At 46.4% G+C, this 23,684-nt stretch overlaps 1 protein-coding gene across 3 annotated transcripts in view; it reads left to right on the forward strand.

Annotated features, from left to right (window-relative positions):
• Positions 1–23,684, forward strand: part of RNF213 (ring finger protein 213) — a 46,622-nt gene that overhangs the window by 20,377 nt on the left and 2,561 nt on the right. For 2 of the 3 annotated variants that reach the window (XM_071764676.1, XM_071764675.1), the window contains 36 exons: positions 480–4,070; positions 4,863–4,999; positions 5,298–5,393; positions 5,869–5,987; positions 6,467–6,589; positions 7,275–7,354; positions 8,098–8,245; positions 8,595–8,730; positions 9,154–9,342; positions 9,809–9,948; positions 10,374–10,528; positions 10,859–11,071; positions 11,470–11,651; positions 12,416–12,536; positions 12,647–12,747; positions 13,019–13,198; positions 13,708–13,871; positions 13,966–14,065; positions 14,731–14,845; positions 15,644–15,839; positions 16,356–16,546; positions 16,817–16,945; positions 17,231–17,341; positions 17,584–17,826; positions 18,439–18,520; positions 18,831–18,865; positions 19,198–19,292; positions 19,736–19,895; positions 20,224–20,389; positions 20,715–20,806; positions 21,405–21,656; positions 21,976–22,108; positions 22,429–22,512; positions 22,876–23,056; positions 23,245–23,446; positions 23,592–23,669. In XM_071764676.1, coding sequence (XP_071620777.1) covers positions 480–4,070; positions 4,863–4,999; positions 5,298–5,393; positions 5,869–5,987; positions 6,467–6,589; positions 7,275–7,354; positions 8,098–8,245; positions 8,595–8,730; positions 9,154–9,342; positions 9,809–9,948; positions 10,374–10,528; positions 10,859–11,071; positions 11,470–11,651; positions 12,416–12,536; positions 12,647–12,747; positions 13,019–13,198; positions 13,708–13,871; positions 13,966–14,065; positions 14,731–14,845; positions 15,644–15,839; positions 16,356–16,546; positions 16,817–16,945; positions 17,231–17,341; positions 17,584–17,826; positions 18,439–18,520; positions 18,831–18,865; positions 19,198–19,292; positions 19,736–19,895; positions 20,224–20,389; positions 20,715–20,806; positions 21,405–21,656; positions 21,976–22,108; positions 22,429–22,512; positions 22,876–23,056; positions 23,245–23,446; positions 23,592–23,669 — 8,520 coding nt within the window. Of the gene's footprint in view, positions 1–479; positions 4,071–4,862; positions 5,000–5,297; positions 5,394–5,868; positions 5,988–6,466; positions 6,590–7,274; positions 7,355–8,097; positions 8,246–8,594; positions 8,731–9,153; positions 9,343–9,808; positions 9,949–10,373; positions 10,529–10,858; positions 11,072–11,469; positions 11,652–12,415; positions 12,537–12,646; positions 12,748–13,018; positions 13,199–13,707; positions 13,872–13,965; positions 14,066–14,730; positions 14,846–15,643; positions 15,840–16,355; positions 16,547–16,816; positions 16,946–17,230; positions 17,342–17,583; positions 17,827–18,438; positions 18,521–18,830; positions 18,866–19,197; positions 19,293–19,732; positions 19,896–20,223; positions 20,390–20,714; positions 20,807–21,404; positions 21,657–21,975; positions 22,109–22,428; positions 22,513–22,875; positions 23,057–23,244; positions 23,447–23,591; positions 23,670–23,684 lie in introns of all 3 variants that reach the window. The other variant, XM_071764674.1, reaches the window with a different exon arrangement.

Below are 23,684 nucleotides of genomic sequence, written 5' to 3' on the forward strand. Positions count from 1 at the left end.
AAACCAGACAGTAAATTATGGCTGTCATGTTTTTTGGGGGTTGGTAGTTTCTGAAGGCCCCACGGTAATGTTTATAGGAAACATAAAAATGCAAGGTCTCCTCTGCCTCATGTTACGCTGCAGGTTTGAAGGCACTAGAATATTTATATGCATCTGTAAGAACAGAGTGTAGAAGTGACAAGGATAAGTAGCAACAGTTTCTTGGGTTTAGATTTCTTTTTCTTTGGGGTATAACTGAGAAGGGGATGGAGGTGACAAAGGACTACAGGAGGGAGGCTGTGGGAGGAAATAGGATTCATTATTGTGATGCACTTTAGTGGCAGAAGTGGTGTACAGGGGAAAAAGTCTCACGGTTGCATGGGCCAGCTGCTGTTATTCAGCTGGAACTTTGTTTAATCTGTTCTTAATGGTATTTTTTTCTAAACTGAAGAACGCTGGAGTTACAGCTTTCTGACATATTTTCTTTTCCTCTGCTCCAGGTGTCAGCAAGCTGGAAGTTTAATTTCTTTGATGTGTTCCCTAAAGTAACCTGCAAATCTCCCAAGGAAGTACTAGAAATGGAGACACTTAGGAATCTGTCTGAAGATGTTTCAGGTCCAGGAATGGACAAAGAGGAATTTTGCAGTGAGGCTTTCCAGAGACCCTTCCAGTATCTGAGAAGGTTTGACCTGGGTCAGGATCTGGACGTGTTCCGCTACGAAGCGCACTCTGTGGAAGGGAGCCCGGCAGAATGCCTGCAGCATCTCCTCCTGCACTGTGGGGTCACAGATCCCTCCTGGTCAGAACTCAGAAACTTCACGTCATTTCTCAATGTTCAGCTGAGAGACTCTGAAGCTTCTGTCTTTTGCAATCCTGACTTTACCCAGGACACTTTGCGAGGTTTCAAAACTTTTGTTGTTAGCTTCATGATCTTAATGGCAAGGGATTTTGCAACACCCTCTCTGAACATTTCTGATCAAAGTTCAGGAAGGCAGGCCTTCAACCTGGAGAATGTTGCAGAAGAAGATCTCCTTCCTTTCCGCATTCGGAAAAAGTGGGAGTCTGAGCCTCATCCTTATTTGTTTTTCAATGAAGATCGAACCTCCATGACATTCATTGGTTTCCACTTTCAGCGCAATGGCAGACAAGGTGTTGATGCCATCAGTCCTTTGAATGGCAGCATTATCAAGAGAAATATCATGACTTCACGGTTGTACAAAGGCTTGTTACTCCAAAGAGTTCCCTTCAATGTTCCATTTGATGAGTTGTCTCGTTACGAGAAGATAGAGAAGCTTTGCATGGTTTTGGGAACCCCCTGGATAGACCCGGATGAGACGTACGAACTCACGACAGACAACGTGCTGAAAATCTTGGCTATTGAGATGCGATTCAGATGCAACATCCCAGTTGTGATCATGGGAGAAACAGGCTGTGGGAAAACCAGACTTATAAAGTTTCTGTGCAAGTTACGCAGAAGCTACCTAGAGGTAGAAAACATGAAGCTTGTGAAAGTTCACGGGGGTACTACTGCAGAGATGATTTATGCCAGGATTGAAGAAGCAGAAGCCCTTGCTAAAATCAATAAAGAGCAGCATGGGTTGGACACAGTCCTCTTTTTTGATGAAGCAAACACAACAGAGGCCGTGAGCAGCATCAAGGAAGTTCTGTGTGACCACACAGTGCAGGGGAAGCCTTTGGTTCCTTGCTCTGGCTTGCAGATCATAGCAGCCTGCAACCCCTACCGTAAGCACACACCAAAGATGATCCAGCGCCTGGAATTAGCCGGGCTGGGCTACCGTGTCAAAGCAGATGAGACAAAGGATAAGCTTGGATCTATCCCCCTGAGACAGCTTGTGTACCGGGTCCACGCTCTCCCACCCAGCATGATCCCGTTGGTGTGGGACTTTGGGCAGCTGAACAACTTCACTGAAAAAATGTACATAAGGCAGATCGTGCAGAGAGTGCGTGAGCAGGTGCCGATGGGGCCGTGTCAGGCTGGGGTGGTGACTGATGTGCTGTTTGCTTCCCAGCAGTACATGAGGCAGAGGGATGATGAGTGCACCTTTGTCAGCCTGCGGGATGTGGAACGCTGCATGGAGGTTTTCAAGTGGTTTCACAAGCACAGTGAACTACTCCTGAGAGAACTGGAGAAGTACCTGGCTGAGAACAAACCTTCAAAGAGCACCCCTGACAGGAACATCGTTATCTGGGCCTTGGTGCTGGCAGTCGGGGTCTGCTATCATGCTTCCTTGGAACAGAAGGAGCCGTATAGGAATGCTATCAGCAAGGTCCTTCCACAACCTTACAATTCACAGAAAAAGATTTTGGAAGATATCTCCTTGATGCAGGACTTATTTCTGAATGGTGTGCATGTCCGAGATACCATAGCAAGAAACCTGGCCTTGAAGGAAAATGTCTTCATGATGGTCATCTGCATTGAGTTGAAAATCCCTCTTTTTCTGGTTGGGAAGCCTGGGAGCTCCAAATCTCTTGCAAAAACCATTGTGGCTGATGCTATGCAGGGCCAAGCAGCTCAGTCAGATTTGTTCAAGGGCCTGAAACAGATCCATCTCGTGTCTTTTCAGTGCAGCCCTCTCTCCACTCCAGAGGGAATCATAGGCACTTTCAAGCACTGTGCTCGATTCCAGGAAGGGAAGAACTTAGAGGAGTATGTCTCAGTGGTGGTTTTGGATGAGATTGGGCTGGCAGAAGACTCTCCCAAAATGCCCTTGAAGACTTTACATCCACTTTTGGAAGATGGCTGCATAGATGATGTCCCTGTTCCCCACAAAAAAGTTGGCTTTATTGGGATTTCTAACTGGGCTTTGGACCCTGCTAAAATGAATCGAGGCATCTTTGTCTCACGTGGTGACCCCAGCAAAGAAGAGCTCATTCAAAGTGCAAAGGGGATTTGTTGCTCAGCACGAGGGGCTTTGCAGAAGGTTGAACAGTATTTTTGTCACTTTGCAGATGCATATGAGGAGATTTGCAAGGCCCAAGACAGGGAGTTCTTTGGTCTGCGTGACTACTACAGCCTCATAAAGATGTTTTTTGCTTTAGCTAGAAGCTCCAAAAGTGAGCCAACAGCTCGGGACATAGCTGAAGTTGTTCTGCGTAACTTTGGTGGCAAAGATGATGTCAATGCCTTGGAAATATTCACCTCACGGTTACCAGGAAAAGGAGAAATACACGCTCATGATATCAGTAGAATTGATCTGGTACGAAAAAACATTCAGAGCAGCAGTCAGGATGGTGACTGCAGGTACCTGCTTTTGTTGACTGAGAATTATGCAGCCCTGCAGATCCTCCAGCAAACTTTTTTTACTGCCCGACGTCAGCCAGAAATTATCTTTGGCTCCAGTTTCCCTAAGGACCAGGAGTATACCCAGATATGTAGGAACATCAACCGTGTGAAGGTCTGCATGGAAACTGGCCAGACAGTTGTGCTCCTCAACTTGCAAAACCTTTATGAAAGCCTCTACGATGCCCTCAATCAGTACTACGTGTACCTTGCTGGCCAGAAGTATGTGGATTTGGGACTGGGCACCCACCGGGTGAAGTGCAGAGTGCACCCCAAGTTCCGCCTGATTGTCATCGAGGAGAAAGATGTGGTGTATAAGCACTTTCCCATCCCCCTGATCAACAGGCTGGAAAAGCACTACCTGGATATCAGTACTGTCCTAGACAAGAGGCAAAGAGAAGCTGTGGCAGAGCTGCAGAAGTGGGTGCACGAGTTCACTGTGGCCAATACAGAAGATCACTTCGTGAGCAAGCAGAAATACAGCCCTTCTGATGTGTTTGTGGGCTACCACCCCACTACCTGTGCCTCTGTGATCCTGCAGACAACAGAGAAGCTGAAGCCCAAGTGTCCTCCCGGTGAACTCATGTCCTGTGTGATGAAGGAAGCCCAGCTGGCTCTGCTCAACTGTGCCACCCCGGACTCCGTCATCCGGCGCTGCCACTCGGTGGCTCTGTTCAGGGCAGGTTCCTTGGCCAACACCTACTTCCAGCAGCAGCACCACACGTCTTTTGCAGACTTCCTCCGAGCTCAAGTCCATGCTGGGGCTGGCTGCCAAACGGTCTTTACTGAGGTGAGTGTCTTGCCAGGGTCCTCTCAAACCCCTCCCAGCCTGTGCTGAGCTTTTGGGTTTGTGGCTCCACCTGAGTGACCCTGATAAGGGCTCAGATGTGCAGAGGTTGGGGGTTCAGCAGGTGTCTTCTTGCATCCTGAAGAATCTCATTACCTCCACTATGTGTGAGGTGGTATTTGATGCTCCCCAGCAAGCAGGGGTTTTAAGCGACTTTGGGCAGCTGAGGTGTCTCTCTACTTTGAAAATAGTTCTGTCTTCATGAACACAGCCTGCCCAACAGGCACTGGCTGCAGGAAAAGGCAGCAAGAGCCCCGGAACCTTCATGTCTTTGTGTCTGCCTCTGATCTTAAAGGTGCCAAAGATTTTTAACCTGGCCCAGCTGCAAACAGCCAGAGATCTCCGGAGCCTTTCATGGGAATATCTGTGGTTTATTTTTACCAAAGATAAAGAGCTTCAGCTGAGATTAGTCAGAGCCTTTCTCCCTCTCCTCCCTCACAGTGTGCTTTCCCTTGGGGCTTGACTTGCTTGCTGGGGAGTGCTGCAGGGAGGCTGGCTATGGGGCTTCAGCAGGAGTGCTCTGGCAGCACCAAGAGGCACTGTGTCCACCTACTCAGCACTGGCCCTGGGTTGTGTAAGAGCCCAGGGTCACACTTTTGCCTACTGGCAGGGCAAATGAATGGTTTTTAGGGTGCAGTCCAGCTCTCTGGCAAGGTAGCAGCGTTGGGGAGCATGGGTGAGGAAGTCTCTGCTGCCTTCTTGAGCAAAGAGCTGACCTGCCTCTTGCACACCCAGGTCACCACCTTCTCGAGGCTCCTCACCAGCACTGACACTGCCTGCCTGGAGAGAGAAGTGCAGGGGAAAGCACAGAGACCTCAGCTCCTGTTCCTGCAGCAGTTTGACACTGAGTACTCCTTCCTGAAGGGCATCCGGTGAGTCTGGCTTGGCAGTGCTCAGGGCAGGCTGTCCTCTGGGGAAGATGCATGGGCACAACCTTTGGAGTAACCCCTAGGGAAGGGGGCCCGTGCTGGGCCTGGCTGGGTGCACACTCTGGCAGCTCCATCACACACAAATGGGATTTTGAAGTTACACCTGCCCTAGAAGATGGGTGTTTTAATCTCTCCCTCTGCCTGTAGCAGCCAAAGCTAATGTGGAGTGACTACTCCCACAGTCTTTAATGCTTTGTTTTTATACTTAGTGACTTCTTTTAAATCCCCTTTCACTCTTCAGAGATTTCCTTGATACCACATCAGGAAATAAAGTCCTTATTATTCAGACAGACTTTGAAGATGGCTCTCAGAAGGCCCAGCTCATCGCCTCAGCCAAGTAAGTCAAGTGTGAAGTGGTTCCCAGCTCGGTGGGACAGCTCCCAGCTGTTCTGCTCAATGACTTCTCAGCCCTGTTTGATTTAATTCTGGTTGGGGGAGTTCAGAATCAGGGCTGTGTAATCCTTTGCTTATTCTGTAGTGGAATGAATCTAGAAGCACTAATTGTATTCCAAATAATTCATAGCCCAAGTCAAAGAACCCTAAGCTGAGTCAAATTACCAGATAAATCACCTTTGAAGTATGAATTCTCTTGGTGAATTGTGCTTCTGCAGAAGCCCTGATGAGCTGAGGGTCAGGGGCATCACTGAGGCATAGCTGGGGGCAGTGGCTCAGCACAGCCAGCTGGGAGGAGGGGGTGAGTGAGTTGCTTTTGTCTGTACAGGGCAAGAGATGTGCCCTCTGACAGAGGAAAGACTCATGGCCATGAACTTCTGTCTGTTTGATCTGTCAGCAGCATTTCCTCTTTGTTGTAGATACACTGTTGTTAATGAGATCAACAAGGTGGACCTGGGAGAAGTCTCTGTCTTTATTTATTTTATTATGAAGCTTTCCCGGGTGGAAGGAGGAACATCCTATGTGGGATGCCATGGAGGTGGGTCTGGCCATCCTGAGCTCCTTGCTTTTCAGCTGGCTGCAGGCAAACACAGAACAACATTTCATGTTCACCTTCCTTTTTTTATGCTCAAAATCTGGAGTCATTGTCCTGTGGGTCATCGTAGCTGCTTCCCTTACCCACATGGACTGCCCCTTGGGGGGATCAGTACCTTGGAATCCTTGTCTCCTGTGGGAGAGCACCTCACCTTGCCCACTGATGGATGAGTCAAAGAAAGTTCAAAAAGAAAGATGAGTCAAAGCCCTGGCAGTGTCCACACCCAGTCAGGCAGAGTGGGGTGTGTTAGCATGTTAAAAGTGAATTGCTGCTTTCTCTTTCTTCATCAAGAGGTGAGAGTAAGTGAACTCTGAATGTAAACTGCTAGCCCACAGGTACTGGGAGATAATTATTGGGAAGCTCTTCTAGAAGATCATGCTGCAAGCACAAAGTTATTTGTTTTTTTTGTCCTCTGCCTCTAGGACTGTGGCAGTCAGTGCATATAGATGATCTCCGCAGATCCAAAGACATGATCTCTGATCTGACTGCCCTGCAGAACCTCACCATCAGCCAGATTCTCTGTGAGGAGTCGGGTAAAACCAAAGGTGAGCTGCATGCTGCCTCTGCAGCCAGTGGTGGTGTTATGCTGGTAGAGAAAAGGGAAGATGTGGTCTCAGATTGGTGCTCAGGGAACTCGTGTGGTACAGTGTACACAATGATTCTCCCTGCTCAGCATAACTTTTTGTAGGGGTCAACACATGGCTATCAACATGGATTCTTATTTAGTTTGTTACTGCAGCTTCAGGTCAGGTTGGTAGTTTTCCCGTTTTCTTTTGACAAAAATATTCTATTCAGCAAGCTGAATGCTCTGTTTCTGCTCAGGAGGCAGCAGATGCTGCATGGCAGAGACCACTGAAAGGGAATCACTCCAGAATATCTCACTTGTCTGAATACTGATCAGTTTGCCTAAACCAATAGCAAGGTTAGAGAAGACTCTTTCCCCTCAGTTTTTTCTTGCAGCTTTTCCTTTCACCAGACTCCCTTACAGGGTTCTGGTGGAGGTGAGTGCATTAGATCCAAGTGTCACATTTCTTCCAGTTCTTGCTGCCTGCAGGTTGACAGCCCTGGCAGCTCAGCTGTGTTTAGGGAGGTGGATCTCAGCTTGCCATGCAGGTGGATCTCTGACACATCTGCTGCTGCTCTGGGATCCAATGGCTAAATAAACTGTTATCTGACTGATGCAAAAGGGTACTACTGCTTTCTGATACAAATTCTACACCTTAATTGCAGCTCTGCCTGTGAGTAGAGAAGAACAAGAGGAAAAAGAAGTAGAGGGTGCAACACCAGTGCCAGAAGCAGATGACTATGGGGTCAGTTCAGAATACGTTTGTTTGCTACTCAGCTGTCAGTATGGCTCTTTGCTCTCTGTCATCCAAGGGTGTAATGCACCCTTTGTATCCCCATTCACCCAAAATCCATTGGGAATATTATTTGTGTCGTGGATGTTAAATCAGACACTCATTCCTCCCACTGCAGCCCAATCAAAATCAGCATCAATAAAGAATTAAACCATTCTAAGGACCCTCTAATTAGTGATTTCATACTCCTGATTTTTAAAAATCCATTTAAATGTCTGTTGTCTTTTTATACCCTGAAGCTGCAAGCTTGTGACTGAGCCTGCCACTCCAGCTGCTTGTGCCTTAAGCCATGCTGAAGCTGGCTGTGGACTTTTCTGTGCTGCAGGTGTGTTAAGACTGGCTCACATTCCCTTGACAGCATCATGGAGTATGAGAATGACTGCATGTGGCTTTTGTCCCCCTCGTGCCCAAGCATGTCCCAGGGAGGGCACATTTTCCCTAGTCATGTTTATTATTTGCACTTTTCCCTGGATTACCCCCTATAAAAATTCATACAACTGCTGTGTTGCAATGCCAGTTTGAAAGGGCTGCAGACACTGCATCATGTAAAACTGGGAGGTGGGATGCCAGAGGAACAGGCCCTTTCTAGAGATCACTAGAACTATTTTAAGGGGCATGTGTTGGGGGCAAGGATGTAAGGCTGAACAAACATTTAATTTCTTTTCATGCTTTTTCTTTTCATGTTTGGGGGGAAGGGTGAAATCCTGGACAGTACTGTACTCCTGAGGACCTGTGTACAAAGTGCTGTGGGGATGCTACGGGACCAAAATGAAGATTTTAGTCGAAGCAGAAAGCGAATTAAGATTCTCCTTGGTCTTCTGTCCAAAGAGGATGACTTGAAAGGTGTGTGCTTCCTGGCTGCAGCAGGTAGTGTCCCTGAGCATCTAGGGGACCACCAAAATATGTAAGTTAATTCACTGGGGACCCAAAGGTCAGTGCAGTGCAGACAAAGTGGGTCTCCCAGGCCATCTCCAAAGGGCATGTGTGTCTGTGCTTCAGTCTGCTGCTCCTTTGGCTGTAGGTCTTTTCCTGGAGTTTAGAACATGTTTTTTTCCTCTGGCTGTGCTAACTCTGGTTAGCACAAAGTTGGCCAGTTCCTGAACCAACTGTAAAATGCTGTGCTTGATGTGATACTTGGGTTTAGATTCAATGCCAGTAGAAGAGAAAATGCAAGTTGCCTGTTGTTTTGTAGCCTCTTTTCTGAAGATAACAAAGACTCGTCTCTCCAACCTTTTGAAGAAGCAAGAAGAAAATTCCCTTCATCCAGAAAATTGGGTGCTCCGGGAGGCTTCCAACCTCAGTGCTCTCCAGGAGGCAGGCACCTTCAGGTGAGGGGAGCACCAATGTCTTGTAACCTGCAGAAGAAAATCCTCCAAGTGGCAGCTGTGCAGCAGGGACAGCAGGTTTTTTTAATCTGAATATTTGCAATATTAGTCCCCAGTCTGTGATAACAAATCTTTGAAGGCAGCTTCGTCCTCTCCTGGCTCCTGAGGGAGGGTGAGTTATTGCTGACTGGGCTGTGCTGGGACAGGAATGCACAAGTGCTTTGAGTGGAACAGGGGGATTACAGGTGAGCCACAAGTGAGAGCAGTGCAGGGGTTTTTGTTGTTGATGGTTTTTCCGCTTCAAGGCAGGGTTAGGAGTTTCTCACATGCAAATGTCAGCAGTTTTTCAATTCAGCCACCTCTTGATTTGCTGATATCGTTGCTCACCTTCCCTCTGGGTATCTTGATCTCTTTCTGCCCCCAAAGGCACACCCTGTGGAAGCGAGTCCAGAACGTGATCACTCCATTCCTGGCTCTGTTGATTGCTGTCATAGACAGAAATGGCAATCTGGAGCTGTTGGTCAGGCCAGCAGCTCCGTGGGTGACAAACCTGTGGATGTTCATCTTCAGTGATACAAAACTTCTGACTGTCCCTTACGGTGTGGGTAAGAACAGGTGAGCCACTGGAGAGAGCATCAGGAGGGCTTGGATGGCAGCACTGGGACCAGTCCAGCACTGGCACTGAACCCCCATGGGAGGTTAACCCTGTTGGCTGCTCCCCTGTGCTGTGCTGAAGGCAGCAGGGGCAGCTCGTGGTGACTTCAGAAGTCTGTTCTTTCTACCTTATCTCCAGCACTCCTGGGCTTTGCTCTCAAGCTCTTGGCATGCTCACAATTCTTACCCAGCTCTTGAAGCCCTCATGTTCTGCCACTACAGCTCCTTTGCCAGGAATGTTAACTGAGTAAGTCCTGATGCTATGCAGTGGGCAGGATCAGCTGTATTAATGAGTCCTTCAATTCTTTCCCCTCCCCTCATCCTCTCCTCTAGCTAATTTCTTGGTTTCTGCAGCTTTCTGCCTCTGTCATCTGGATGTGTTTCCCTGGTAAAAGCCCAGTCCATTAATGACCTTTTAATCTCCTAGCTCTCAGCCAAAGATCATTCTGGTGCAGAACAACATGATGGTGTCTGCTGATGCTGGGAATGAGATGCCCTTCAGCTGGAGGATAAAGGAGTACTTGGATGAGCTGTGGTTGGAAGCTCAGTACATCCAAAACAACGATGGTGAGAACCTGAGCTCATGACGCAGAGCATCTCCATCCACCCATCCTGTGATCTCTGTCATGCCTCTCTTTTTGCCACTCTGGTGTTGCCTTCAATCCCTCTGTGCTTAGAGGAGCCAGCAGAACTTTGTGCAATAAGCTTTTCTTTGTGCTTCTCACTGTTGGTTTTTCTCATCTTTTCTGTGCCTTTGTATTCCAAAGGCTGTGGGAAATGCTGAGAGTTAATGACAAGATGAGATTCCATAAATATGACCTTGGTGCCTGGGCTGAGAAGGTCTGGCCTCAAATCCCTCATTCAGTGCTTTGAATGAGGGGAGTCCTGGATGCATTAGTGATGAATGAGGTGGCAGTCTCTTTAGGATAGAAGCTGTGTCAAACCCAGCCTCCTCCTAATACTGAGTTTTAATTTGCATTCTCATTTTCCAGACCAAGATGAGAAGTTTGTGGAAATCTTCCAGAAAACTGCACTGGGAAAATATATCACTGCTTTGGCTGAGGAAGAAAGGCAGATGCTCTTCCAGTCCTATATCACAGACTTTATTGTCTTGACCATTGGTGTATCCTCACCAGAGGAGCTGAAGGTCAGCGTCTGGAACAAGACCTGAAGACCCTTTGGCCATGAACATGTCCTTCTGCATCAATCTTGCCTCCTCAGCTAAAATCCCCCTCTGAGACAGACAACAGTAAGGTGGCCACAAAGCAGATGCATTTGACACTGAATGGCTGCCGAAATTCATGAGACCTTACTCAAAAAAAAACCCCAACACTTCCATAGGAGCAGCTATAAAAGCTGAGATATCATTTAAGGCTGTCTTTGTAAAGCCCTGATTCTCTTCTTTCAGAGCTTTCCCACGATTTTCAGTATAAAAGTTTTTTTTATTAATTTTAACTTTTTTTTTCTGAACTTTCAGTGTCTGCAAATTGCATTCTTATCCTGCATAGAAGAATGGAAAGCAGCATCTCCCAGAAGAGAGCAGATGGTGCCCTCCTTGCCTTCAGTCCACCTCGGGTACAACCGGTTCAAGAGCCGCCTGCAGAACTTTTCAAGGATCCTGGCTGTACACCCCCATGTGGTTGACTACCTGACTAACCAGGAGGCATATGAAATACCACATGCAGAGATGGTAAAGTCACTACCCAAGGCATTTTGTAATCCTCATCCCTAGCAGAGGGCTCTGTCTTCACTGGATTAGCTGCTGCTCAGTCTCCTTTTGGTTTCAGCCGCAGTGAAGTGGGAAGCACAAGCTCAGTCAGGATCTGCTCTGTTAGCATTGCTACTAGCAGGATTTTAAATAGTTTGCCCTGCTTTCACATCAGTCAACAGGATGTGCTAATGATCTGAGCAATGGGAATTCAAGAGCTTAAGATAATCAAGTAGAACATTATTCAGTAGAACAAAGAATCACAGAAGAAGGGACCTCTGGAGGTCATGCTCTAACAAACCAGACTGAGAGCCCAAAGTTCATAAATAATTCTGAAGTGCAGTTGTTGAGTTACACTTACACCCTGTGTGTGCATCTAGGCTCTTGATGTCTTGGCTGCAATGGCATGTGCTGAAGAGCTGGAGAATCAAGTGCAGACAGTCAATCCAGAAACATGGCTGCAGAAAGTCAAGAATCTTTGTATGCCCATTGAATTTCTTTGTAAAGAGAGGGCTGTGCAGAGGCATGGGTGTTGGTGCCATCAGCTACTAACAGAACTTGAGTAAGTACCACAGATCCACTCACAATCTTCATCCTTTGCCTTGCTGTTAATAAGACTCCTAGTATGGGCTGAAAGCTTCTCTGCTGCTTTTCTCAGCTGAACACTCTGAAAACCTTTCCAGGTTCCTACTAGGCTCAATTTTATACCAGACATCAAGAGACAGGTGGGGTTTCTTGCCTTATCTCATGTAGATTCTCCTTCTAAATCTGGTAGTATCCTCCTGTGCATCATTCCAGCTGGGTTCTGAGGGTATTTAAAACTCTGCTTGGTTTCCTGTTAACCAGCAATGTCTCCTCACTTCATCCCATGTGCACAAAGGCTGAGAGATGGGGAAAGCCACTGCATCCAAGATGGAGTCTTGTCTCTTGCAGGACAAGCCCAGAGCTATCCCAGTTTCTCGCAGACCTTGTTTAGTTTAACCAAAGTGAGGAAAATGTAGTTAATTGTGATAATTTATTTTAAAATTGTTTCCTTGATACTGAATTTACAGGTGTGAGAATGTCTTTGCAGTGCTCTTAATTCTGCTACAGTGCTGTCCACAGGGGAGGTTCTGTGCCATGAACTCATCGTGTTAGGTGCTGGTGCCTGTTTTGTCCTTGACAAAAAGCCAAAGGGCAAATCACAAAGGTGCACTAGAAGCACACAATTGCTGTAGTGATGAGCATGAAAAGCAGTGAGCTCACGGGGCTGAGTTGATGCTGCACTGCCAGTCGTGCTCTCATCTCGCCGTTGCACTTCTTGAAATCACCTTTTCCTTCCCACAGAGTCTGCTGGAACAGGGTTTTCTCCATGTCTCTGTTTGTAGAACACGTGGTGCTTGGCATCAACACTCTCATGCCAGAATTTGAGGGCTTAGTGAAAAAATATACTTTGCTTCTTGGCAGGGTAAGCAAAGATGTGATTTCACCTCCTCCCTGTTTGCTTCTGCTGATCATATGAATTTGTGTCTCTGGTATTAGAGCTGAGTCATTTAGCTTTGTCCTTTCCCTCTGCAGTGTTTTCAGCAAAGTTCAGACATGAAGACTCATCCAACTTTTGTTGCAGTGATGAAAGTACTGTGCCAATGTAAGGATGAAGTCAGCAAGAGGCTCTACAGGTAGTGACACTGAGACAAGCTGCAGGCTCTAGTGGGAATGTTGTTTATGTTGCTAGGATATTTCTGGGCATTGGGCAGTGCTGCTCACAATGTAATGAAAGCCAAACAAAGAGCAGTGACTTCCATTTTATTCTGCACCCTGGACCTAAGCAGTTAGCCAGCAGGTCTTGCATTGTCTCCTCTTGGTCTCATTGCAGATTAATACCTTACTGAAGGCTTTTGGTAAGACAACATTGAAGCAATTGTGTTTGTTGCTGTTTCTGAATTACAGATACAGCCTGGGGCCATGTCCAGTCTGCCTAGGAGAGCCAAAGGATCCCATCTGCCTGCCTTGCTGCCATGTCTTCTGTCAGAAGTGCATCAGAATGTGGCTCACGCCAGCACAGATGTATTGTCCCTACTGCAGAGCTGCCATAGAAGATGATGATTTAAGTGTCTCTGAGGAGCTCAGGTACTCCAGCCTGTCCAAGGTGGAAGTGTTGCAGTGGGGATGGTTCAATGAAGAAATTCTAGTGAAGTAACCGTGAGCAGAATGGTTGGAGGGAGCATTGCTCTGCTCTTTCTGAAGCAAGAACAGCTCGTGTCTGTTTTCTCTTCATTGTTTCAAAAGGAGGGAGGAATTTTCCTTGGCCCTGTAAGAAAACTGTAGTTAAAAAACCTGGTCAAGCTAAAGCACTGTCAGTGGCCAAATTGGACAAAGGAACTGCTTGTCACCTTGGATTATTTTGTGATAGCTTAGCAAAAAACTCTCAGTAAAGGTACCTGGCATCATACTGCCTTTTGTGATCTTAGCTGTCAGTGTGGTACAGCCTTTGCAGGCAGTGCTACTGAAGTGTTGCACAAATGCAGCCCCCTGGAAATCTGGAAAAGTGACTCTTGCCAGCATCCACTTTGCTTCGTCCATTGCTGAAGTGGTTCAGTATTTGAACATTGTCCTCACACTTTTTACCCTTCCCCTAGAGAGGCCATAAGAAGAAATGCCCTGTTCCGGCAGAGATGCAATAATTTCTTCATAGATGTGGTCACCACCATGTGCTTCAAGGACAATGAACCCCCTGAAACAGAGGTGATCAAAGAGCTCCTCAACCTGCTGTTTGTTAACCATATCCCCCTGAAGGGTTCAGGTGAGCTCCCTTCATCCTGACACTCAGCCTCGTGCAGCTGATCCTCTTGCATTTTCTCTCACTTGCCAAATTCATCTTTTTCTTCTCCCCACAGATCACTCTATCTGCACAAAATTTCTGTCCCCATTTAATGATGAAGTGGATGAAACACCCATTGTCCGCTCAGTAATGCTGAAGCTCCTCTTGAAGTACAGGTGAGCACACTCAGACAGATCATGGAGGTTACACTTGGCTCAGCTTCATTTTTTCTCAGACCAGCCTGGTTGTTCTCCAGTTCTGTGCTACTCATTGAATTTGAATTATCACAGTTGAAATCTGTGCCTTTCTATTAGTTACACAGCTTGGTTGGCCTGTGTATAGCTTGAGTGAGGGATCAGTGCCAAGGTGTACCCAGCTATAGCCTGAACATGGGTGTCTTGGGTAACCTGAAGACATCTGACTAATTAATGGGCTCTAGATGAGCAAGGTTGTACTCCTCACCCACAGACATCTAAGGAAGGATGATGTGTTGTGTGCTTACCCAGCTCTCTCCATTCACACGAGCTCCTCCCTTTGCAGCCATCCCATACAAAACCACTTCCCAAACCCAATCATCTCCTAAAGCAGATGCCTAAAATAGAAGAGTTACACCCTAAGAATGCTAGTGGGACATTGTTGTTGGTTAAAAGCCTGGCTCAGAGTGTGAAGCTAGGTGACATCTGACAAAAGATGACACAATTGCTTTTCCATCTTTCAAATGGATCCAGAGTGACCCCTGCGTGTCAGGTGGACATAACTTGTAGTTCTGTCATGATTTAGGACACAAGTAGGAACTGTCAGTGTTGCAGTTGTGGTAAGGGGGTGTTTCTCTCTCCTGTAGCTTCCATGAAGTGAAAGAGGATGTGCAACACTACCTGTTCTTGGTAGAACACAGTGACATCCTAGATAAAGATGATAAAAAAGAACTCTACTTGCTTTTTGTCAACTGCTTAGAGGTAAGAGTGCTGTGGAGGTAAGAACTGGGTGTTAAAACTGTTGTAGGAATAAAAAGAAAAAAGTCAAGAACAGGAATTTTAGGCAATGTCATTGTGCAGCTTCCCAGAAAGACCAAAAGGAAGATTATGTCAATGTGGTCAGAAGCTGCTGTCAGGAAGTAGCCTTGCATTTTGAGGTAATTTTGTGTGAGTTTGTCTCACAAACAGGTTGCTAAGTGTTACATGAGGCCTGATAAGACTCCAACACAAGTGTGTCAAGCAGGGGGTTTCTAGTTGCAATAGTCCACTACTGGACTGCTTTCTTCTTTTCACAAACCCCTTGTTTGCAGAGGTTTAGATGATTGTGCTGTTTGGGATGTTCCCCTTCCTCCCCTTGGATAGCTTAATGCTTTGGATAACTTGATAGGAAATGAAACCTCTCTGTTGTTGAATTTGTCCAGGTCAATTAAAGTGGTGACTTTGTAGATAAGATCAGAATTTGTTTTTGCTTAGCACCTCAGCACATGTGGTCTGTGTTTCAGCATGCTCAGAACTCCCTTGCTCAGATACGTGCTTAGGAAATACTGGGGAGAGCTTGGACATACAGCCCAAGAAGGTGTTTGGTGATGTGGCAGAGCTTGAAGATAAGCACCAGAGAGATCAGAGGGAGGAACTAATGGTGTTGGGGTGGGGGGTGCTGTGAGACATGGGAGTTTGTGCTCGCTGCAGTGTGGATGCACTGGAGATACACAGACCTCTGCACAGGACATCTGATGTGAGTGGTTCTGCCTCTCATTAATTAGTCTGGCCCATCTTTAGGATTCGATGTATGAAAAGTCTGAGGGCAGCCTTGGATATGAGCACATAAACAGAAGCTTTCCAGAGAACTATCTCTCAAGCAGCAAGGCAGAAACTCCAGAAGAATCATCTGTTGAGTACCTGCAGGCAGTAGCCAAGGTTCGCTTGTACCTGAGTAAGGCTGCAGAGCTGATCTTTGAGGTCCATGGGTCCACAGGTGAGTGGTTATTCTGCTATCACATGGAAATGGTGTATGCAGAGCAAAGTCCCCACAGGAGGTGGGCTGAACACAGTGCACCTGTGCTGTGCTAGAACTTGTTTTGATGCATGGCCAAGAAGGAGTGCATCAGCTTTTTTCTTTTCCATTAGGAGTGTCAGTCATTATTTGTACATTAGAAGTACTCTGTGTCAGGCTAGTGTAATGCATCCCAGCAGACTGATCTTAGGGAGCACCATCACCTTGAGCAACATGGAAGAGCTCCGAGAACAAACTTCCAGTAAACAGGAAAATATGCCCTTGAGGATGGAAATGGGAGTATGCCATCCTCTGCTGAAGAAATTAATCACTGTCTAGAATCTGACTGAGGAAACACTCTAGATAAGCATCTGAGGAAGAGAGGGCTCTCAAGTTCTTCTGTGTAGTTAGTACTAGGGAAAGGATCTTGGTGCAGAAACAAAAGTTTTACAAGGTAGGATGTGGTTTTGCCTTCTTTTTTTCTTTTTTTCCCTTCAGAGCAACACCAGGTAAAGGAGAAGCGAGATTACCTGTGGAACGTGCAGGTGTTCTGTATCCTTGCCAAGAATGACTGGCATTGTGTCTACCTGACCCGGAGAATTGCTGGGCAGTACGGGATGGAATTTGCTCAGAAGCTTGTCACAGAGCCACGGTTTAATTGGGTGTTCCCAGCAGAAATTCTGCAACAGGTAAAGAGGTGTCCCCTTGGAGGTGACTCTGGTCTCCTATTAGTTTTCTGTTTGTGCTGCCTTTGGGGTGTTTTTGCTGTTGCAGGGAGGTGATGTATCCTCACTCTCTGTTGGATGGAGGGCACTGGGGAGCTGGTTGGGTTGCCACACCTGCCTGCTGTCTCTTTACAAAGGCTGAAATGCCACAGTTCTTGGGAGGCAGAGGAGATTCTGCCTTGACCAATGGTTGGTTCATGCCCACAGTGCTCACCATGGGCTTTTCCTCTGCAGGCACAGGAGAGCCAATCTCATCCCATCGATCGTTACCTGGCGTGTGGGCAGAGCTACAGAGCCCTGCGGGATGCTGTGGGCAAAGCCATGATTGAGTGCAAGGCCGAGGGGCTTCTGGAGGCAGAGAAGGTTGGGCACGTTCTCCTCACCATAATCCTCCTGTGGGTTCTGTATGGCCAGTGTTGAAGCTTTGTGTTCCTGTTGGTGATGTCCCTCCCAGTCAGATTGAGTGCTGTCAGATTGCTCATTTATTTACAGCTTCAACAGCTGTTTCTGCACCGTCCCCCTCTCTTTGTGGGGACCACAGACCTGCCAAAGTCTGCGGATCCAGTAACGAGCTGAAACCTTGTCAGACTTTAACTGTGACAACTATCAAGCCTCTTCTGTGCCATATCATCAGTTTTTCTTTCCTAGGCATGCAGCAGCTCCCCAGCTGTACAATCTGTCCATCTGCTTCTGGCTATTTTCAGAGAGGTCACTGCCCTGTATGGATTTAGTGACCCAAACCTTCATCCCAAGCAGCAGGTAAGTTACTTGGCTTTGGAAGCTCATGACAAACATGCTTCATTGTTAAGGATGAAGATATGTAAATCATTGGTGGACAAGCCTTTTGTTTTTCTGCCCCAAATATAGTTATGTCCTGATCAGATTGGACTGGAAATGTTTCCAAAGCAGAGGCAACACAGCTTGGGAAGCAGCTGATAGTCCTCATCAGTTTGATGGGCAGTATCATGCTGGTTCTATTTCTTTTAAATATGTGCTTTCAGCAAACAGATGCTATGACTGAGTTCATCAAGAAGTCCCAGCTCCTGAATTCTCAAGACCTGCAGGACTTTGCATCTTCTCTTGTGATGAATGCAGTGCCATCTCTGAGAGTGGATCCTGAAAGCTTCAGCCACAGTTGGGCAGTCATTGAGATGGCTGTTCACACTGCAGCTGTCCTGCTGTGTGGGCAGAACCCCCTCCTGCAGCCCCTCAGGAATCTGGCATTCCACCCCCACACCATGCAGGTAAAGAGATTTATCTCAGATGGCAGCTCAGCAGATGGTTACTCCCTTCACCTACTTGCTGGATCCTCTCTAACCTTTGAAAGCACCAACTGGCTGTTTTAGCTATGTAATTTCACTGATGTGTGATCATTGTAGTGTTGTTGGGATTCATTAACACAACAGACAGCTCTGGACTGGTACCTTTCCAAGGTACCTCTGCATCCTGGGCAGTATCAGCCAAAGACTTTTGCTAATATTTGAGTGAGCGAGTCTGAAAGAGTTGCCAGGTTGTACTGGGGAGGATAATGACTTCTGGAGCCCCAGGCTGAGGGATCTGCTGCTCTACTGACTATTCAAGACATGAGGAAATGTCTTGGTACACACCAGGGTACATGGAGTCACCTCAAGTGGAACCCAGTTCAGGATGTCTGGAGAGCTCATGTGCAAGGCATAACAATATTGACAGGCCTGAAGAAGGGGCACAGAAAGGCAGAATTGGAAAATGTGCATGTACATCATCTTATACGTGTCTCTCATTCCCTGTCATGAATAAGGAACCACTGAGCAACTGCTACAGGAAAGAAATTATTTATATATTAATTTGTCACCTTCTTTCCCATATTTCCTCCTCAGCATTCTTTTCTGCCCACAATGCCAGAAGACATAATGGCTCAAGCCAGGACCTGGAATGGAATGACTGGTCTGCAGTGGTACAGTGAGTGCTCCTGACTGGCTGTGAAATAAATTGAAGGATAATCCTTGGGGTTTTTTTTTAATAAAACTGTTTCAAATGTGAATCTGTCAGGCTTCCATTCCTTGTTCCTCAAGGAGAGAAGCACTGAAATACCCCTTGGGTTCCTATGTGGGCTGACCATTCCCCTGGGCTTTGGTACTGCCAAGGCTTTTGATTAGATCTTGAAGCTTATCTCTTGCTCCAAGATGATGGCTCCTTTAGAAGGAAATAACATGATGTTTATAAATGCCTGTCTTATAATACTGTCCTATTCATTTCTTTTTTTTGGTAGTTTGTCCAAATGGCCACCCCTGCACTGTGGGAGAGGTAAGAATTTGAGACTGGTGGTGTTCAATCAGCTGGTGTTTTCCAAAATAAACTTTTCTTTAATCTACTGATCTTTATGTTCTGTTGCACAGCAGTTAATTTTCTAAATCCTCTATATTACTAATCTCTTTGCCATTGTAAAGTAGAATTTAGAATAGCTCTAACACAGTTTATGCCAGAAATCTGGGAAAGAAGAGAGGCAGGAGTCCTCTGCGCAGGATCTGGCAGTTTTTGACTGAACCAGTTAGAGCTGGGATTTTAGTTTCATTCTCTTTCTCTGCTGGAGAGGCTCTTACTCTGGAGTTCAGTGTTCTCCTTTTGCTTTTTGGCAGTGTGGTCGCCCCATGGAAATTGGGCACTGCCTGGACTGTGGTGTGGCAGTGGGAGGGCAGGGGCATCACCCCGTGGCTGGCTTCCAGGCATCCAGGTATGCTTTGATTCCTCACCCTCTGCAGCTGTCTGATTGAAGAACTTCTCCTAGAGCTCTGGTACCCATAACTCGTGCACCCTCCTCCTCAGCTCTCTGGATTAGCACTTGGCCCTTGCCTAAGAGTGCTGAAGTTGCTAATTCTAACAAGAGTGGCTCTGTCTAGCACAGAGTGTGCTCATCTTGCCCTACAGGACTGATGAGCCTCTTACAGAAAGTGCCTTAGGAAGAGATGTTCAAGGAAGAGTAATCAACCAGCAGAACCAAATTGGCTTGTGTACAAATCTTACTGCAAGTCCTCATTCCCCTGTAGCACTTCTAATTGGCAGCTTTTATGGCATTCAAAGAACTTAGGGGTCAAAAAGGCATGACTTGGTATAAAAGATATCTCTTGTGTGGTTTTTGTTCAGGCAAAACAATATTATATATACACTTTCTAGCAGGAACATTGAAGACAGAACTCAGACTGGCCACATACTTGGAGATGTCCAACACAGAAGAACAACAGGAGGTTCTGAACGGGCCATGTCCCTGGTTGTCTTTGTTCTGATGCGCTTGCTCACACATTTGGCAATGCTGCTGGGAGCCACAAAGGATCCTCAGGTATCTTCCAATAATGGTTCCAAGCAGCCACATGAAATGTATTGAAATTCAGTATTATGCTTGTCCTTTCCATCATGTTGCCAAGTAACTAGGGCAGTTTTTCAAGATGCAAGACGCAAATTAGTTTCCCTGCTTGCCCAGGAGATGTTTTGGTTTCTTTGTGCACTTACCTGCACACAAACACACACATTCCTGCTTTTATTGTTCAAGTGGCAGTAATCCTGTGGGATGGAGCTGAGACTTCCTGGTAAGCCTGCAGCTCTGCATGCTTTTGCTTGAACTTGGATGGGTTTGGCTATGGTTATTCTTCTCTTTTGTTTCTCTTCAGTCACTGAAAAAGATTATTAAGCCACCAGTGAGCAACTTGGAGAGCTTCCTGCAGCAGCATATCCAGGAGGACTTGGCACAGCTGACCAAAATTTTGGGGAAGAGTGTGGATGAGACTATCAGCATTCTTCATCTTGTGCTCAGCAGCTTTCTGCACCAAGGCCTGTGTAAGGAAACTGCTTTCCATATCCCACCTGTGGGCTGCAGCAGCAGCTCAAGGGCCGAGGTTATTGAGCTGCTTTGCTAACAAGCCATTTCCAACAGGCAGCAGCTGAGCTGATGAGGAAGATCTAGAAATTTGAGACTTGTTTCTTGCTGTAGGGAGTGAAGATTTTTTTTGCTGTTTGCTCCTCCTTCCACTGAGGACTTCTGTAGTCACTCTTGACTCATCACACTAACTTGCAAAGATGCCACATCTAGAAGCTTAGAGAATCTGTGCATGCTGTTAACTGAAATATTGCAGATCTAAGAGACTAAATATTGCTGTTGCAGGGCCAGAGCAGTTTGGTGTGCTCTCCACCAAGGAGAAGAGAAACAAATGGGAAGAAATTGTTGCAAACACAGTTATTACTCCTGAACTGGAGGTGAGAAATTTGCTGTATAAATTTTAACCAGTTGAGAAAAAAAAAAAACCAAAACCAACAACTACTGCAGTTTAAAATTCACTTCTTTGGAAATCTGACCTAGTGTATTATCTGTGCTACTCTTTTCACCCAGCTATTCCTAAAGCCAAGCCACCTATGGCACAAATGCAATTTAGCTTTAATTTATTTTAGCCAACTTTATTCTACCTGTGGGAATCAGTATCTGAGACTAGAGATGTGCTTTGATTTTTATATAGCTGGACAACCAGAAATGTCATGGCTTAGCTGGAAAAAAAGTGAGTGTAGGGTTCTCCAGTGAATCCTGTCTGCCCCTTTTTCCCCCCATATACATCATCTCAAAAAGGAAAGACCTGTGAGTTTGAGCTGGAGAACCAAGTATAAATATATGGTATAAACAGCTTCATTGCAGAATGGGGTTTACATGCCTTCCTCAGGAGTTCACCTTCTGCTTTGACATATTTCTGTGTCAATTGGTGATCAAGCTGCCAGGGGAGGATACTCTAGTAGAAGCTGAGCATGTCAGGATGGTGCGAATTCTGATATAATTTCTTTTAAAATTTTTTTTTTTTCAATGCAGGAGTTGGATAAAAAACTTCTGAAGTTAAATAGACAAATACAAGAGGATGAGAGAATTTCTTCCAATGCAGTAGTGAAAATAGTGTATGGTGACCCAGGCACTTTCCTGTCCCAGCTGCCAAAGAACAGTCACATACATCACTCCAAGATGTGGAGCTGCCGACAGAGGATTTCAGTGGAGAACTTGGGCCATGTGGTCCAGAAAAAGAATGCCAAGGACACTGTTCCTCTCCTTTGGAAGTTTCTGCAGAAGGTGGGTGTGACACAGTGCTCAGACAATGCCATGTTCAGAGATGAGCTCACAGAATCACTGATGGCTGAGGCTGGAAGGGAACCCTGGAGGTCACCTGCTCCAATCCCATGCTCAGGCAGGGTCACCTAGAGCCATTTCCCAGGAGCAAACCACTGCTGCATTATACGTTGTCTTTATTCTCCTAATTTTCTACAATCTTGAGAACTGCACTTGCAAAATGTTTTTTTTCTTTAAAACATTAACAAAGCAGTTCCACAGAAGTATTCAAAGCTACTTTGTCCAAAGCAACCCTACTCATGGGCCTCCTTTCCTCTTCCAGGAAAAAGAACTGAGGCTGGTTAAATTTTTACCAGAGATTCTGGCTCTGCAGAGAGACTTGGTGAGGAGATTTCAGAACACTTCTGATGTCAAGCACTGTTCCATCAGAGACTTTCTCGACGAACCCTTCTCAGGTGAGAAGCCTCTGCCAAAACTAATAATGAAGCAAAAAGCACTGGATAGGCCACTTGAAAATGAAGGTGAAAACTTCTCTTGAGCTTGCAATCTTTAGCTCCTATTTTCCTGTTAACTTCCACCCAAATGAACAGGAGACCTTAACCCTGGAGTGATGGTTGGAAAAATTCATTAGATGGCTTTAAAGATGTTTAGTGTCTGTTTCATCTCTTGATCTGTGTGAGCAGCTGCCAAGAGTGGTGTACTTTGAAAGCTGGTGTACAACTGGGTTGTTGTCAGTAAAGGTGCCTCTCATGGGTTTGTCTTTGTTCTCCCTCAGGTGTGATGAGGGACCTGTTCCAGAGGAGAGTGAATGTGTTTCTGTCTGTTTGGAACAAGCTGAGAAGCTCACTGGACACCAATGGTAAGTGCTCTCCTTCCTCAGCACTGCTCTGAGGGTGACAGAAGCAAGAGCTTCCCAGCTGTCAGGCAAGGCTCCTCTGCTGCCCTTTGATAGTTCAGGTTCCTCCCACCAGTGGTGCTGAGACATATCTTCCAAACTGACCTTGGACATTGGAGGCTCAAGATTTAGGTGCAAATGGAAAAAAACATTTCCCTCTTGTAGTATTCTCAGCTTGCTCCCTTTACTGCTTGCAAGCAGTGGAAGGTGCTCTGCTTTTTTCAGGCTGTGTATTTCTCTTGACCTGGGTCAGCTCAGGAGAGGCTTGTTCATCGTGGGATGGCTCTGGGCCACCTCACAGCACTTCTTCTCTGCCTTTTATTTCAGGGGAAATTAAACTTCCTAAGGGGTACTGTGACTCTGACCTGACCCTGGACAGCAACCTTGAGGTCCTTCTGCCACGTCGCCACGGGCAGGGCCTCTGCTCCACAGCCTTAACCAGTTACCTCATCAGTCTGCACAATGACTTTATCCACTCTGTGAATAGAGACACTGAGGAAAATGATAGGTATGTTGCTATGCCAGCTGGGGGTTGGGGTTTTTTGTTTGTTGGTTGGTTGGTTTGGGGTTTTTTTTGTTTTGGTCTTTTGGTTTGTTTTTTTTTTTTCTCTGTTCTACTGTTTGCTACCACACAAGGAGCTTTCTCTGGTTCACAGAGTTTTCTTCTCTAAGTGGAGTCTGTTTTCTCTTCTGCAGGTACTCGGTCAGTTTGTCAGAAGTGGCTGACATGCACTTGATCAGTTATGAGGTTGAGAGAGACCTCATTCCTCTGATCTTATCCAACTGCCAGTACAGTATGGAGAAGGGAGGGGAGACAATGCAGGACTTTGATCTGGAGAAGATCCAGCAGCAGGTCATCAGCAAGTTCCTGCAGGGGAAACCACTCATCACCCTGACGGTAGGAGAAGGCAGCTTGTGCTACCCATGTGTTCTGCAGACAATTTATTGGCTGATGAAGGAGCCCTGCAGTGCTTGCAGCAGCCAGGCATGCAGGGTTAGCAGTGTTACCAAAGCTTCACAGCCATGGGTTTCTCTCCTGACAGGGGATACCTACCCTGGTGTACAGACAGGATCGGAATTATGAGCAGCTCTTCAATAATGTCAGGAGTAAGCTGGATCAGGTGGGTTTGGAGGAC

Source organism: Heliangelus exortis, chromosome 20 (genome assembly GCF_036169615.1).
Source record: "Heliangelus exortis chromosome 20, bHelExo1.hap1, whole genome shotgun sequence".
Taxonomy (NCBI): Eukaryota; Metazoa; Chordata; class Aves; order Apodiformes; family Trochilidae; genus Heliangelus; species Heliangelus exortis.